At 25.4% G+C, this 16,733-nt stretch overlaps 2 protein-coding genes across 5 annotated transcripts; both read right to left on the bottom strand.

Moving 5' to 3' along the window:
* Positions 1-2,921: 2,921 nt before the first annotated feature.
* LOC103574319 (uncharacterized protein DDB_G0283357) lies at positions 2,922-10,865 on the bottom strand. Of its 4 annotated transcripts, none has more exons than XM_053739752.1 (10): positions 10,759-10,865; positions 8,699-9,230; positions 8,343-8,592; positions 8,133-8,273; positions 7,507-7,734; positions 7,295-7,437; positions 5,094-7,142; positions 4,732-4,906; positions 4,426-4,529; positions 2,922-4,217 (listed from the first exon to the last, which is right to left on the bottom strand). In XM_053739752.1, the coding sequence occupies exons 2-9, from the start codon at positions 9,217-9,219 to the stop codon at positions 4,434-4,436; spliced, it is 3,603 nt and encodes a 1,200-aa protein (XP_053595727.1). In that variant the 5' UTR covers positions 9,220-9,230; positions 10,759-10,865; the 3' UTR covers positions 2,922-4,217; positions 4,426-4,433. The 4 variants fall into 4 exon arrangements, with proteins under 4 accessions (XP_053595727.1, XP_053595729.1, XP_053595728.1 ...); XM_053739754.1 differs by lacking the exon at positions 10,759-10,865 and adding an exon at positions 10,698-10,720; XM_053739753.1 differs by lacking the exon at positions 10,759-10,865 and adding an exon at positions 10,415-10,556.
* A 2,285-nt stretch (positions 10,866-13,150) lies between these two features.
* On the bottom strand, positions 13,151-15,013 carry LOC103574320 (eukaryotic translation initiation factor eIF1). The gene is made up of 3 exons (XM_014443362.2): positions 14,565-15,013; positions 14,067-14,224; positions 13,151-13,512 (listed from the first exon to the last, which is right to left on the bottom strand). The coding sequence occupies exons 1-3, from the start codon at positions 14,590-14,592 to the stop codon at positions 13,366-13,368; spliced, it is 333 nt and encodes a 110-aa protein (XP_014298848.1). The 5' UTR covers positions 14,593-15,013; the 3' UTR covers positions 13,151-13,365.
* Positions 15,014-16,733: the final 1,720 nt, after the last annotated feature.

The raw sequence follows: 16,733 nt of genomic DNA on the forward strand, positions 1-16,733 counted from the left end.
TATAAAACTGAATGCATAGTGTTGTAATTTATATTGTATATCTATTGGCTTTATCTTTATTTCCTCTCTACTGTGATTAAAACAATATTTATTATTACTATTATTACAGATTAAATTAAATATTTACGATAAATGAAATGTTCCAGTTGATACTTGGAAAACTTGCGTTTTGGGTCGTTTCGTAACTAGTTGAAAACCATTTATTTTATTTCATCAATCGGATCATTATGACTACAATATGGACAATATTAAATCGACAACATTTTATCGTTTTTATTATTTTTTATTATTATTATTATTTTTTTTTTTTTGTAATTTTTTTATTCATTATTAACATTCATTACGATTATTTTTATTCTTATTTTACTTATAGATAAAACGTTTTGTCGGGTCTATTTATAAGAAGACGTTCATTATTATTACAATATTATGAATAATACATGGCATTAATCAATAATTTATTGAAACTATTTTTTTTTAATATTGTTATTATGGTTGTTTATTTTTTGTTGATTATTATTATACATATTTATAATGGAAAGTATTTTAAAGATTGTGGAAGTTTATTTGGTTACTTAGATATATATATATATATATATATATATATATATATAAATAATTGAGTTGATAATTAATCGTCTCAGATTCAAGGCATTATCGTCGTCAGTAATTATATTCATCATATTTTTACTTAGCTCAAATTAATGTGTTTACTCATTATTAATGTTGATTATTGATAAATAATAATATTAATAATAATTACAATAACTTGAATTCTTTTCGTTTTTTTTTATTTATTAAGATCAAAAAATTGTTTGTTCGAAATTTTTACAAATATTTTTTTTCTTAAATAAAAAATAATAATAATATTTACGATATCGTGATTATTAATGAGTAATAATAATAATAATAATAATAATAATAATAATAATAATAATAATAATAATAATAAAAATAATAACATAAAAAAAAAAAGACATACATCTTTTATCATTGAAGCGATTACTCATATATTGTTTAAACCACTTCACAACTGGTGGTTATACTATGTAAAAGTAACGTAGTGATATTTATTAGTTTAAAACTTTTTAAATTTAATATAGAATCTTCATAAGAGAAAAAATAATTAAATACTATCATACAGCGCTAGTAATAGAAGTAATTTCATTATTCAATAGAAAAAAATCTAAGTAATAATCGCTCATATGATCGTGTACAATAGATAACATTGTTTATTATAATAAGTCACGCGCTGGACAAAATTTTTTTCAAATATCAATTTATTGTTTTTTTTTTTTTTTATTTTCATACTATACCTGATTAATCAATTGTTTATAATATTAATATTAATAATAGCTATTATTATTATTATTATTATTATTATTATTATTATTATTATTATAATTATTATTATGATTATCATTATGTATGTATGATAATATCTAAAAAGTTTTTCTCACTATCGTTATGAAACTTACTGGGATTAAATGCCTTCACGACATTCAATTATTATCCACGTTACTACATTAAATTTATATTACAAACTTATTGTTTTGTTAATTTTTCTTTAATCGACCAATTAATCTTTACTTTACTTTACTTTTTTGTCATTTTTGTTGTGGTTATTGTTTGTATTCTTTTTTTTTTTTTTTATTTATTTATTTATTTTTTTTTTCTTTTTTTTTTTTTTTTTTTTTTTACAATCAACATGTAATTCGGTAACTTTGTATCGTTATAATAGCGAGATGAGTTTGCAAGGTAGGCACGTATATATAGTTTTCACTCGTTAGTCAGATAAATGATAACTTCTTTTAGTATCTTGACATTTCTTTTCACTTTTAATCACACATTATTTTTATCTTCATTTATTATTTATAGTATAAGTGATTACATGATAATATATATCAATTAATTTCGAATATAAAAAACAACGCAGCATTCAACTCAAAATAGTCATTATTTTAATTATCAATAGCAACTCAAATATTCATTTTAATTATATATATTTCATTTTAAATATCTTTCACTATTATTATTATTATTATTATTATTATTATTATTATTATTATATTATTCGTATTTATAGTTCAATTCTGCACGCATGTCTGTAACAAATATATCATATGCGCACTTTTTATTCATTTCTTACTTAATTATGTACTAATCTTAAGATTTAAATTAATATGTAGTTTACATATAATAATCATATAATAACACCTAAAGCCAAGCTTCTATAATATACATTAACACTTGAGGCACTTAATTGTGTGCTCAAATAAACCGTAATCCGTATCGACATTGTCTTACATTACATTCTTTGCCAAAGCATAATTGCGAAACTTTATCTCCTTATTATTATTATTATTATTATACCATTATTATCTTTACTTTTCTTCTCCGTATCTTCTTATCATTATTTGTTTATTTAACAATTCAATATCACTTATTTTTTTTGTATTCTAAAATAAATATAAAAAAAAATCTATACTATGTTTTATTTAATGCAAATCAAGTAACAAGCAAGTCTTAACATGACAAAATAACTTTATAAGGTAGTTATAAAACTTGATAATGTGTTTTAAAAAGTGAAAAAAAAAAAAAAAAAAAAAACAAACGTTTTTAAAGATATTATTAGGTTTTCTTTCTATTATTTATTATCACCTAAAATTTGTTTAAAAAACTAATTTTTATAATTAAAAAAAAGGTTATCTTAATCAATATTTGCTCACTATGTAGACAATACATATTTTTTGTCACAATAGATACTTGAATTATAAAATTTATGAACCAAATTATAATAAATATCCATAAAAATGTTTACTTATTATTATAAATATTTCCATATTAACTATCCAGCATCTATAAATATTATGGAAGTCATTGGTATCATTACTTCTCGTAAATATTAATATTTGATGACGTTTAAAGTAAAAACAATTATTTATTTCATATTTTATAATAATTATTTGTTATTTTTTATGCTTATTAATTTGAATCTTTACATATAATTCTAATATATGTGTTTGTGAGAAAAAAATGAAATTAAAATTAATTATATCAGTTGTTAGTGAACAAAACAAGAAAAAAAATTTCATACAATCAAACATAAGAAGAAAAGAGCATAACGTAACTTAATAAGTATGAGGGATTGTATTTTTTGTTTATAAAATCAAGTGAAAAAAAAAAAATAGTAAATAATAGCATGAATAGTCAAGTAAGAAATGATTATTTACACTTTAAATAAAATTATATTAACCGAAATTATTAACACGACAAAATACTAGATACTTGAATTAAATTTCGTTGATTGTTTTCCGTTATCTTTTTATTTTTCTTTTCATTCTCATTTTATTTTCTTCTTAACTTATATTTTTGCATTAAAAATTTTTAATAGTTTATATTTATTGTTTAAATAAACACATTCGTTGCTTAAGATTATACACTGTGTCCTGGTAATTTTGGATTTTGGCACAAAGCTAAATAAAATTTTTATTGTTATTATTATTATAATTTTTATTTTTCTCCCAAAAATACTTCTAGTTTCTTGATTATTTGTTTAATTATAACCGTAATGGGAAGGATGAAGATAATCGTATTAATGATTAACAACTTATTTGATTAATATTAATATTAAATCAGTTTTCCATTTAATTTGTTATTAAAAACTAACAAATATATACTGCCAGAATCATAGAACTTAATTTAAGTTTTATATCAATGTGTTATATCATCAGCAATCGCAATTGTTTTCATTTTATTATTATATTCTATTTTCCCTAAAAAAATTCAAGCAAATTCTCTATCATTTTTTATCTTATGTTTTCCAACATTTTTATTATTACTTTTTAATAATATGTTTTGATTATAATTCAAAATTAACAAATATTAATAATAATAATAATAATAATAATAATAATAATAATAATAATAATAATAATAATAATAATAATAATAATAGGGAAAGTTACTGTACAGTGTAAAAAGTTATTATTTTTCTCGCAGCCGCTTGTACAACCTGGTTATAAATCACTTTTGGCAATACAAACAGCATCAATCGAGCGTCGTTATTTTTTATTTTATTTTTTTCTTTATTATTATTAATTTTCTTTCAATTGATAAAAAAAAGCAAACGAAAAAAAAAAAAAAAAAATAAATAAATAAATAAAAAAATGATGACTGAAAAATATTGAATTTTTTTCCACCGATAGCAGCAATGTCTGAAAAAAATATTAAGCACCAAATAACAACGACAATAATTTGATTAACATCAATAAAAATAAATAAATGAGGCATTAATTTAAAAGTATATTAAGATACTATAATATATATATATATAAAGCAATTTATCATAATCAATATCATGGTATAGCCTCAATTATTTAAATAATCGAATAATAATATCAATTAGATAAATAATAAACTTACATATTGGCTTATTCAATTGCATCTTTTTCATCTATTTTGTGTTTTGTACAAGGTTGCTCGCGACAATGTTGAGCTACTTGGGCATAGCTTGGCCTGTTCAAGTCCTAAATAATATATATATCATAATTTAGTTTATTTTTTAGATGAAAAAAATAATTATCTCATTAAAACAACTTTATTTTTATAAACAACAGAAATAATAAAAATTTATTTAGCACATTACTTTTATTGAGTAAATTCTTTTAATAAGTATATAATAATAATAATAATAATAATAATAAGAATAATAATAACAAAGTAACTTACTAAAGGATAGGCTGAGGCCACTCCTGTTTGTGACTGAGGAAGATTCTGTGAGACACTAGGGATGTTACAATTGCACCTCATTACCGGCTCAGACTTTTCAGCAGCATGCGTTTTTGTACTTATGGCCTCATCCACACCGTTCACCATCATGTTTGTGTCATCAGTCTTAATAGATCTGTTAGTGGTTAATTTTCTTCATATTATTTTTTTAAACTTATTTATTATACTTTTAATAATTTAATAATTGAAATTTCGTTAATTTTTGTTTTTTTATTTTTTAAATGAAACAATTTAATTTGGTATATTATGTATGTATGTATATATACATGTATATATATATATATATATATATATATACTCACTTATCAGGCGATGACGGGGGAGTGAGGGTGACAGTGCTGAATATAATGTCTGTAGCGACACTACTTGTACCACCAGTAACAATATTAGTACTTGATGTAATTAATCCACTTGCAGTTATAACTATATTAGCAACTGTAGTGTTGCCCATTAAATGACCAGGTATAACAGTAGAAGCAGCAGTAGTAGCAGTAGTTGCAGTAGTTGCAATACCAACAACAGGAACACCAGCAGCTGTACCAGCAGCTCCACTAGCTATTGAACCTGGACTAGTTGATCTGTTACTTAATTGATTTACAGTAGTTATCATAGTGGGTAACGACAACGAGGACGATGACGTTGACGTTGATGACGTTGATGACGTTGATGATGTTAATGATGACGACGACGACAACGATAATGATGTCGGACAAGTATGATCCTTAGATATAAACATCATCATATCTTTTGTGCTTTTTATTTTAGCTGTACCTTTGACAACATCTGACAGCCTATTTTGTGATTGTAAACCAACAACAACAATACTACCACCACTAGTATTACTATTACTGCTATTACTACAATTATTATTGTTAATGTTAATATTATTATTATTATTATTATTATTATTATTATTATTACTACCACCACCACCACCCCCACTACCAGCAGCAGCACCACCACCTACAGCAACACAACCGCTATTATTATTATTATTATTATTAATATTATTATTACCACCACCGCCACTATTACTTCCACTGTTACTATGATCAATCACTGTACTTAATTCGCTCATTGTACTGTGTGATTTTATCAAATCAGAATCTAAACCAGGTAATGGTGGAAATGCCGTAGCTTCCAAATCAAATTGTACAACGCTACGATTGTTGTACGATAACGATGACGATGATGATAATGTTATATGCGCATTATTATTATTATTACTATTGATGCTGCCATTGTTGTTGTTGTTATTATTATTATTATTATTGTTGTTGTTATTATTATTATTATTATTAATATTGTTATTGTTGTGGTGATGGTGGTGATGATGATGATGATTATTATTATTATTATTATTATTAGATGTCGTAGTAGTATTATTACCACCAAATCCACTTCTTTCATTTCTATCACCTCTATCAATTTTATCAATTCCAGAACCAGAACCACCTCCGCCTCCATTTCCACTGGTACCAACACTAGCACCAGAATGATTACCCTCACGTATTGATGGCAATGCATTATTACTTTTCGATATAAAACCGTCTTGATCTTTGGTTCTGCGGTGGATACGATGACGTGAATATTGTAAGCTACCTCCACCTCTGTCTCGATCACGATCTCCTCTATTATCACGATCTCCACTGCTATTATTACCACCCCCACCACTACCTCCTCTATCACGTTCTCCTCTATTATCACGATCCCCACCACTACCTCGATCACTACTTGAACCGTCAGTAGGATGATGATGATGATGATGATGGTGATGATAATTATGATGGTGATGATGATGGTGATATGACGAGTCATTATCATGCAACGTGACTTTGGCAGTATTACTACCAGAATAGTGGCTGCTATCACCACCAACACCCGATGTTGACAGATTATGTGATGATAATGATGATGATGATGACGACGATGATGATGATGATGATGATGAATGGAATTTTGTGCCACTTGATTGTTGGTGATGTTGTTGTTGTTGAAGCAGATGATGATGATGATGGTAAGATGTTGATTTTGAAGATGCTGAATAGTTGGACGTTAAAACTGGTAATGTTGATGTTGTTGTAGTTGCTGTTGTTGCTGCTGTTGTCGTTGCTGCTGTAGCAGCAGCTATTGTTGTTATTGTCGTCGTTGACATTGGATTTCCATTGCTATTATTAGTGTTACTGTTGTTGTTGTTGATGTTGTTGTTGTTATTATTATTATTATTATTGTTGTTGTTGTTGTTATGCATACTACTGGAGTTTGATTTTGGTAGATGATTTAAACGACCCATGTGTAACATACCACTATCCATCGGAGCACCTCTATCAGATCCATTTCTATGTTTATTTCTATAAAGAAATAATAATAATAATAATAATAATAATAATAATAATAATAATAATAATAATAATAATAATAATAATAGTAGTAATAATATAGTAATAGTAATAATAAAAAAATAAATAAATGTAGTTAGTATTACTAACAATAAATAATATACCTATTTCGTGGATTAAATCTTGTGTGAGGTTTAAATGAATTGTGCGGTGTCATTCCATTCATTGTAAATACACTGGTCATGTCAAAATAAGCCGGACTTGCTGGACCCCAGTGCATCATCGATGGAGTATAAAACGGTTGATGCTAATTTATTAATAATTTAAATAAATAACTGATTACAATATAGATTAATAATAATAAATAAATACTTACGTAGACCTGTATTTGATTAGGGTATGGCGGTATCGTAGTTTGTGGCATGGTAGTACCATTTGTGTACAGGAAGCGTTGTTGACCAGGTGGATAACTACTTGGATCAAAAACTGGTGGTGGTGGTGGTGGAGTTCGGAAGCCATTTTTAATTCCACTTACTCCAGCCACCGTGGGAATTGGTAGCCTATTCATTGGTTTAGCTTTTATGCGTGCCATTATAGGCTTTCCCTGTTGACATAAAGAAAAAAAAATTTTTTTTTTAAATATATATATATTTATTTGAGAAAGAGGTTTTAGTTAATTTTTTTTTAACTTAATATTTAGTATTTCATTGATAAACTTGTTTATCAACTCAAACTCATGAGTTCAAAGGCCATGTTTTTTTTTCTGTTTATTCATGAGTTTAAGTTTTATATATATACATATAAAATGTTATTGATAAATAAAAATGCATATAAAATTATAATCAAATAAAATCAAACGTTTTATCATAAATATTAATTGTAGATTAATATTATTTTGTTACATAGAGAGTTTGATCATTGAAATTAATGTTGGTTAAATTTTTATGCATGTTAATAATAAATATATAAAGACAAATTATAAAAATAATAATAAAATTTTACCTGAAATTCTCTAACTTCTTCACGTAAAAACCTGTAGGCTTTTTGGGCATCCTCATCAGATTCAAAAGTAACATACCACGAGCTATTGTGTGCAAACTCACATGATATAAGTTTTGGACATCCTTCTCCCGAAAACAAATTCTAATAAAAATAAAAATATTAATTATTATTATTTTAGAATAATTAATTGAATAATATTAATATACAAACTTTAACTTCTTCCAGTGGCGTATTGTCTGGAATTTCACGTAAAATAACTATACAACGTTTATGATTAGGTCGAACTTTTTGTCCTTCCTCATCGACTTGTACATTTGGCGATTCACGCAACACTTGAGTTATCAATTTGATATCTTTCGTTAATTTTTTAACTTGATTGAAATTAGCAACCGTCCATATAGGTACATATTGATCATTATCCATTTGTGATAATAAATATGTATCATTTGCTAAATTTTCTCTGTAATAATACAACAAGAATAAAAAAAAACATTAGTAATCAAATTTAAATTTTCATAAAAAAATAATGTGTTATATTTATTTAATAAAATAATTAGAGTCAGTACCTAGAAAAATAATATTCAAGTTGTGAAGAAAGCATTTGTTTAAGTTGATCTAGTGGAATGCCAGATGTTGGTAAATCTGTCATTAATCCTGATGATAATTGAACATCTAGAGGAGCAACTTGAACAGGAGCATAACCAACACTAACCCCAACGCCTAGAGCACCAGCAACAGCTGTAGCAGTAGTAGAAATAGAAGGAATACACCCACTACCACTGCTACCACCACCACCACCACCACTACTACTGCTACTAGTACTACTCGCAGTGTCAGTACCATCAGCAGCAGTAACAGCAGCACCAAGAGTACCACCTAATCCTGTCGTTGAATGTTGAGATGAAGGCTCAACAGCACCCATGGTGACTGGGCTAAGCATCAGTTCACCTGTTACTGATCCTCCGTTCATGACACTGTAATCTAAACTTGAGGTATTTGTAACGACTGTACCCCTGACAGAACCCAAGGATTCAGGGGTGGCAGAGTAAACCGCCCCTGGTGGGAGCTTCCCGATGTCCCCATTCATGTACACGTAACCTTAAAAAAAAATAATAATACAATAACGATTATTATTATATTTTTATACTTATATTATTTTGTTGTTTAAGCTAGAAATTTACATTTTTCATTTTAATTAATCGTGTGTAATATATTACTTTTTGTAAATAACAAAATTATGACAATAATAAATATATCATAACTAATAATTATATTTTAGTGAGTATTGTGTCAGACTGTTAATCATTATCAATCTTAAATTTAAAAATATTAGAATAATTAATTGACTACTTTCAAAAATGATACAATACTTTGTCATACTTATTAATATAAGAAAAAATTATCAATTTTTTAAATAATTATTTTTCTACTTTTTAATTTTTTTTATATTATTTACAATGTAAGAAATATATATTTTTTTTTTTTTTTTTTTTTTTTTTTAATGGAAAAAAAAAATAAATAATAATAAATAAATGAATAAATATCGATAAATATAGATATTGATAATAGGCAATGGGATTAACGATGGCAAAAATAGTAATTACGTTAATTAAAAATATGTTTATAAAAAACAGTGTAATAATATAAAGTACCGTCGTTGTAGACTAAACGCATCGGCGACAATATGATAAATTGTTAATATGTATGGACAAGATATGCAATATGTTGGATATCAGGACTGGCCAAATATAGAGTGAGACGTTTGGCCGGGCTCTCTTTTAATGTGTAATGATCACCGCACGCAATCAGTGTTTTAAAAAGGTGACAACCACTACGGAAGTACCACACTTAATACCTATGCCATATAATAATAATATTTATGTATATATGTATATACATACATATCACCATTCATTTTTACAATAAACCACGTAAAATCAACCCGATTGTATAATATATATATATATAATTTATATCTACACACATGCATAAATATACTCTTACACACACGCACACACACGACAGGCTACTTGCAACATGTATTATACATAAAACTACTAAATTTACAAAACGTATGGATTAATTAATTTATAACACGTTGATGGACTTGAAATTTTTAATTATTAGTTTAAATTTACCAACTATCATTATTACTTAATAATCACACACACAAACATATATATATATATATTTACCTATCCACATAAATTTAATATTATAAAAATCGAACAAAAAAACGTAAATAATAATAATAAATAAATAATTAAATAATAAGTACTAACTTTACTAGAGTTTAAGCTAGTTGTTCGTAATTCGTAGTAGTTAGGGTCTCAGTCGTAGTCATTGATTACACATTTAATAAACACCATATTTTATCATTTTAATTTTTAAACTGATTTTTTATTTTATTAAAATTTATGTATATATATATATATATATATTTTTTTTTTTTTGTGAATTATTTATTATTTTAATTATTATTTATTGTTACGCGTTATTGTACACACGAAAACATTCATCACGACAATGTGAATTTTGTTTACTAATAATTATTGTTAAACTTACTAATTTAAATAATAATGACTTTTATTATCGTTAAAACGTTTGTTATAAATTTATTTCTTACCAAGAAGAAGGAATCAACTCAATACACCTATTTCTCGAGGAAACTACAAAATGGCCGACGCACTGAAAGGCACATGCCGTCAGTGAAATGCATTGTGGGTTAATAGATTACATGCATACAACATATACATACTATTTCAATATACATATATATTATATTTGTAGTACATAAGTACTCATATATGTATGTAAAATGTAATTCGAGCACTGCGACATCTTACAACTACTTAAAATCATATACAAAAATAGTGGAATACATTCCCGCTATTTTTTTAAAAACACCGGAAATGATCAAATTGTTTTTTAATTTTTTTAAAAATTGATTTTAATATTTTTAAATTAACTACCAACGACAATGGTTAATAAATAAGTTATTACGTTGTTGTTGTAAATATCAATAAGATATTATATATTAAATTTATACATTGCATCAATAAGTGGAGTGACGCGGGAAAATTTTAATTCTCTCGGTACGCTCATATTTAATCATTGGTTGCTATTTTTTTACAATAATTAATAATGTAAATAGCGATTGAATGTACTTTAAATAAATGTTAGGGAATTATAAATGAACAACGGATATAAATATTATTCTAAGGAATTTTAAATATATAGACAAGTCGTGGAGAATAGTCATTGGTCTTTTTGCTGATTTAGTTTCTGTACATATATGATATATACAAATGTCAAATACACAGAGATGGTAAAAGGTAAAGATGGTGAATCACGCTTATGCTACTTACTTGTGGGATAAAAAAAACCCTTATAAATTTTTTTCTTTATCGGAATTATCATTGATCCTTACTTGTCTTTTGATCGTCGACTCATATATATATATATATATATATATATATATATGAGGTATATACGTATAAGGTTTGCATATATTTAAGATTGTAGGAGTTGTTGACTCCGTTGTTACATTATGTATTACTATAATTCTATACTGTTATACTATACATACTATAGGTATATATTTTTATCATTCTGAATTCATACTTAAACTCTTGACTGCTGTTGTTACTTAATCATTTTACGCGAATACTTGAAATATATGTTCAATGCTGTGGAACATTTATACTAATATACTTACATATCATTTATTTAACCACTTAATATTTATTTAAGTATAAAAATTGCTTGCTTATAAATAAAAGTAATTTTGTGTTTGTATTTATCAAACTTAATTAAGTTTTTTCCACTGTTATTGAAAACTAGCTGCTTAAAAATAAAAAAATTTTTTAATTCTGTATCGTTCATTATAAATTATAAAATCAATGTTTTACATCTTGAATTCATCGATTATATAATCATTAATATTTTTAAAAAATCAGAAAATATATATAAATATGAATATAAAACTGTACTGTAGTTATTTCTATTTGTATTACGTCATTATTGAGACAATTTTACCTGTTAATATAAGTAAACACTTTTATCACTCCACAGTCCACAGTTTGAATAATGTACTAGGCTATAAAAAAAAAAATTCACTGATCACACTTTTTGTTCTATCCCAAAAAAAAATATATATATTTAAAATAATTACACATAATATATTTAGGAATATTAATAAATAAATAAATGTCATTAATTTTAGAATAAAATGGATTCAAATTTATTTATCTAGGGAAAAGTTAATGATTTCTATTTTTTTATTTATTTTAAGAAAACAAAAAATAATAAAATAAGTCAAGTAAGTAAATAAATAAAAAACAGTAATGTATTATTTGCAATAGCGTTAAAGCAGAGTTAATTTAACTTTTCAATTTTTTTTTCTTAAAGATACTAAAATCTAGATTTAAGTTTCAACTGTTTATTCAGGAAAAGCATGGGTTGTTTTTTTTATTAAGTTAAAAAAATTGTGTAATTTAGTTTATTGTAAAAAAAAAAAAGAGAGAGAGAGAGAGAAATAAACTGAATCATAAAATATATTGTAGAAAAAAAGTATGAAAACCAATTGAAAGCTTAAGCTTTTTTTTTTTTAATTATTTTGTTGAAAGATGGAAATCTTATCTCTCTGAACACGTCAATAGCGCCGAGATACATATCAACTAATACCAAAAATTATGACCATCTGTGGCTACTTGTATAATAATCTCAAAAATTCATCTAATTATAGTTATTTGCTGTTTTTTTTTTTTTGTTCAATTATCAAATTCAAAGTAGTGACAATTCAAGTGGTACTCGGATTATCTAGCATAAGGCTGTTCAAGTATTGCTTCCTATAATGCTTTACAAAAAGTGTTCGGATTGCATAATTGTTGTCTATATTAACATACGTTATTTTATTTTTATAGTTATTGAATAGTTTATTTATTTATTATTTTTTTTTACGATTATTTTCTTTTATTTTATTTATTTATTTTTTTTTTTGTATTTATTTATTGAAATATATTTAAATATATATTTATTATATGCGTATAATTGATCATAACAGACCAACAAGTATCAACAAGTAATATAATTAAATGATACAGATAATTTTAAGTGATTATTATTGGATGGTGCTAATGAAATTGAAAGTTTTTTCTAAATGGTGACATGGAGTTGGTCTGCTTCTGTTGTTGATGTTGCTGTTGTTGTTGTTGTTGTAATTATTAAATACTTAGAAACCGTGAACCTTGAGCTGGTCAGGCTTTGCCAAACCTGCTTTAGTTAACCACTGGCATATATTTTCACGTTGATCACCCTGCAATTGGAGCACCTCCCCGTACTCTGGGTGCTCTATTACAGTCCCATTGCACGCAAACTCCTTTAATAAATCAAGTTTATTTTTTTTTAATATAATAATTTTAATTTTAATATTTATATTAAATATATTTATTTCATTAAAAATTTATAGACGATAATTTAATTGTTACAATATTAGTAATTATTTAATTTCGTAATGATTGATATTAAAATTTTAACGCAAATTATTGATTGTGAAATTTGTAAAATATTTGTTACTCATTATTCATAGTAATAATTAAAATTTATGAATCCAATAAATACAAATCTTTTGAAACTAAATTACGTGTAATAAATATTGATTAAAAAAAAAAAAAAGTTCAAGTGATAATATAAATGACAAAGATCTATTTTAACAGCATACAATAGACTTATTTATCGTAATGGAATAGACTAAAGAACAAATATAGAGCAAGGCCATATCTAAGTATAGCAATTCTTAGAAATATTGCTTTATTAAATCAATTAAATTAATAAATATAAATTATTTAAAAAGAAAAAAAACGAGAATAATAATAATAATAATTTTAGTTTTTCAGTATAAAAACACTATTATTTATAAATAAAGTAATTTACCTTTTTACATGCTCGTACGATTTTTTTCAAGTCATATTCCGAAGACAGTCCTTGTACTGTTGTTAAGGTCTTACGACCATTTCGTTGTTGGATTCTTATATGCACGAGACCGTCTTGGACATCATCATCTGAACCCTTGATTGCATCTGCAAAGGGGTCTACAACAAAACGGAATAAAAAAAGAAAATATATATATATATTACCTTGCCATTATCATTTACTTAGTTAGTTAGTTAGTTATTTATAATTTTAACAATGAATACAGTATTCAATTGCGTAGTGTGATGCAAGTAAAGAAAGACGCTAACATATCCGCCATTTTGACAAAAATAAAAAATAAAATATTCACTACCGAAATGTCTAAGAAATAAATTTTTCATAGTATATTTTATAAGAATTATTATTATTTTTATATCAATATTAAATATTGCATATAAATGTATATATTTAATCAAATAATAAAATAATATATGTGTATATATATATTTTATAACTTACCGAATGTGTTAAGATTCTGGATGGACATACGACAAACAAAATAGATCTCACGTAGTTATACGACTGCAAATTGCAATTACAAATAGTATTGTAATTTAAAAAAGGAAAGTCGATTTAAATATATTTAAAAATAATATTTAACAGTGTTGTATTAAATTTAGCTTTTGAGTTGGTTGGTTGGTTGGTTAGCTTCAGCTATCAGCTATTATGATTATGATGACGACGATGATGATGATGGGATGATGGTGCCGATAGCCGATGGTGGTAGAGTACAACACTAAAGTCAGCACTAGTCAGGTCAGCACGTTTATTACTGGTTACTGCAGGTTACTGGTTACTGATTACTGGTTGTTAAAACATGAAAAATAAATCTATTGGGTAGTACTAAAGTCCACTCTCTTTCCCTCTTTTTCTCTCAAGTCTGAATTTTGCCGGAAGTTAAAGTTGCATTTGTCATGACACACAACACACACACACACACACATCACAATCCACGCATATATATATATATATATATAGACCAAGGCCTACACAAATAACAACGATTGGGTGGGGTTCTCATATACCAACACTACAACAATAAATAATCTACATAATTATAATTATAATTTTAACAAGCCCAAAATGTAAATTATTTTTTTATATAATTTATTTTAATAATCATAAATGATGATTGATTTGGATTTAAATGGTTAATAATATTGTAAATAATTACAATATAAAAATCAAAAATTTTGATGATTAAAAAGATACCATTTGATTATTTTTAATTCCCTAGACTGATTTAATTTCAATTGACGAGTGTGAATGTAGCAGACATCAGGCAAATTTTAAATCATATGTTATGTCCTCAACATCCTCAGGTGCCTCCACCTGTTAATTAATTAGTAAACTCAAGATATATAAGAAACGCGCATTCAAATTCCATTTGAAATAATATATTAATATCCTACAACACTTATTGCGTCTTAACAATATGAAGTAAATAAATTAAATTACAAATCGTCGTGGTACATACTCTTTAAATTATATATTTTTATTATAAGAAAGTTAAATAAATAGATGGATAAACTTTATTTTATATTTAGAGAAACATAAATACAGTTTGAGTGGTCTTGGAACGTTTTCTGTCACCTGATACTTAAAACCTAAATAAAAACACGCATAAAAATCATGAATAGGCCCTTGTTCTATAGTTAATAGTAAATATGGTTATAAACAAATATATACTCTATAAGCAAATAAGAAAAGGAAATATATAATAAATAAATCTTATTTATAAATGAAAACCATATCACAGGAACTTAACTATTATTGTTAATATATATATTTCTATATTAAATAAAGAGTGATTCGTATAATAAATGAATTAATAGAAATATTGAAATATAGCATTAGAATAATTATAATGATGTTTCACGATAAATGATAATGTCAATTGTAACGAATAACTAAATATAGAATAATTATAAAATACACCTCTGATAGTCTAGAATATTTAACTGAATGATTCTATCCAAGTACGGGAAAATAGAATATAAATAATATAAGTAATAAGATAAGAAGACGTAGAATGGATAAAGTAAAGAACGTAAATGTATAAGCTTATATCTCAAATTCGTATTAGTAGAAAGTATAAATGTATAAGTCTATTAGGTAAAGAACTAATATATATATATATATATATATATATATCTATGTATTTGGTATGAGCATAAGTGTGAACATGAGAGTAGTGGGGAGAAGTTGGAGAGTGGAGGTCCGAGATCTCTCTGCCGTCTGATGTAACTTCACTTCTCTCCGAGAACTCTTTACAAATACAACTGTTATTACTGATCAAGTTTTATCCATACTTTATAATAAAACTCAGTCTTCAGATAAAAGTTATTTTATCAATTACATCTATCCTTAATCATAGTTTAATTATTTCATTAAATAACAATCATAATCATCATCATCGTAGTAAACAATAAATTTATCCACTGTTTTCAAATTCAAAATTGGTCCCGCGTGACAACGAACTGCCCACCGTCCAGGAGGTGGCGTCAGCTCCGATCCTAGTAACCTCCCAGGACAAAACACATAAATAAATAGAGGAAATAATTTTAAAAATAATATTTATAAAAAATGCACTTATTAATTTCAAAATTTTTTAAATGCGCAGTTTTG

This window comes from Microplitis demolitor, chromosome 6 (genome assembly GCF_026212275.2).
Source record: "Microplitis demolitor isolate Queensland-Clemson2020A chromosome 6, iyMicDemo2.1a, whole genome shotgun sequence".
Taxonomy (NCBI): domain Eukaryota; kingdom Metazoa; phylum Arthropoda; class Insecta; order Hymenoptera; family Braconidae; genus Microplitis; species Microplitis demolitor.

Bases quoted from the DNA above. Each gene is read 5' to 3' on its own strand.
- LOC103574319 (XM_053739751.1), bottom strand. From the start codon at position 9,806: ATGCGTTTAGTCTACAACGACG. The intron at 7,735-8,132 runs GTAAAATTTTAT...TTATGTCAACAG, and splicing joins AAGAAGTTAGAGAATTTCAG to GGAAAGCCTATAATGGCACG. The intron at 4,907-5,093 runs GTGAGTATATAT...AACCACTAACAG, and splicing joins CCCCCGTCATCGCCTGATAA to ATCTATTAAGACTGATGACA.
- LOC103574320 (XM_014443362.2), bottom strand. From the start codon at position 14,592: ATGTCCATCCAGAATCTTAACACATTCG. The intron at 14,225-14,564 runs GTAAGTTATAAA...GTTTTGTTGTAG, and splicing joins CCAGAATCTTAACACATTCG to ACCCCTTTGCAGATGCAATC. The intron at 13,513-14,066 runs GTAAATTACTTT...GATTTATTAAAG, and splicing joins TCGTACGAGCATGTAAAAAG to GAGTTTGCGTGCAATGGGAC.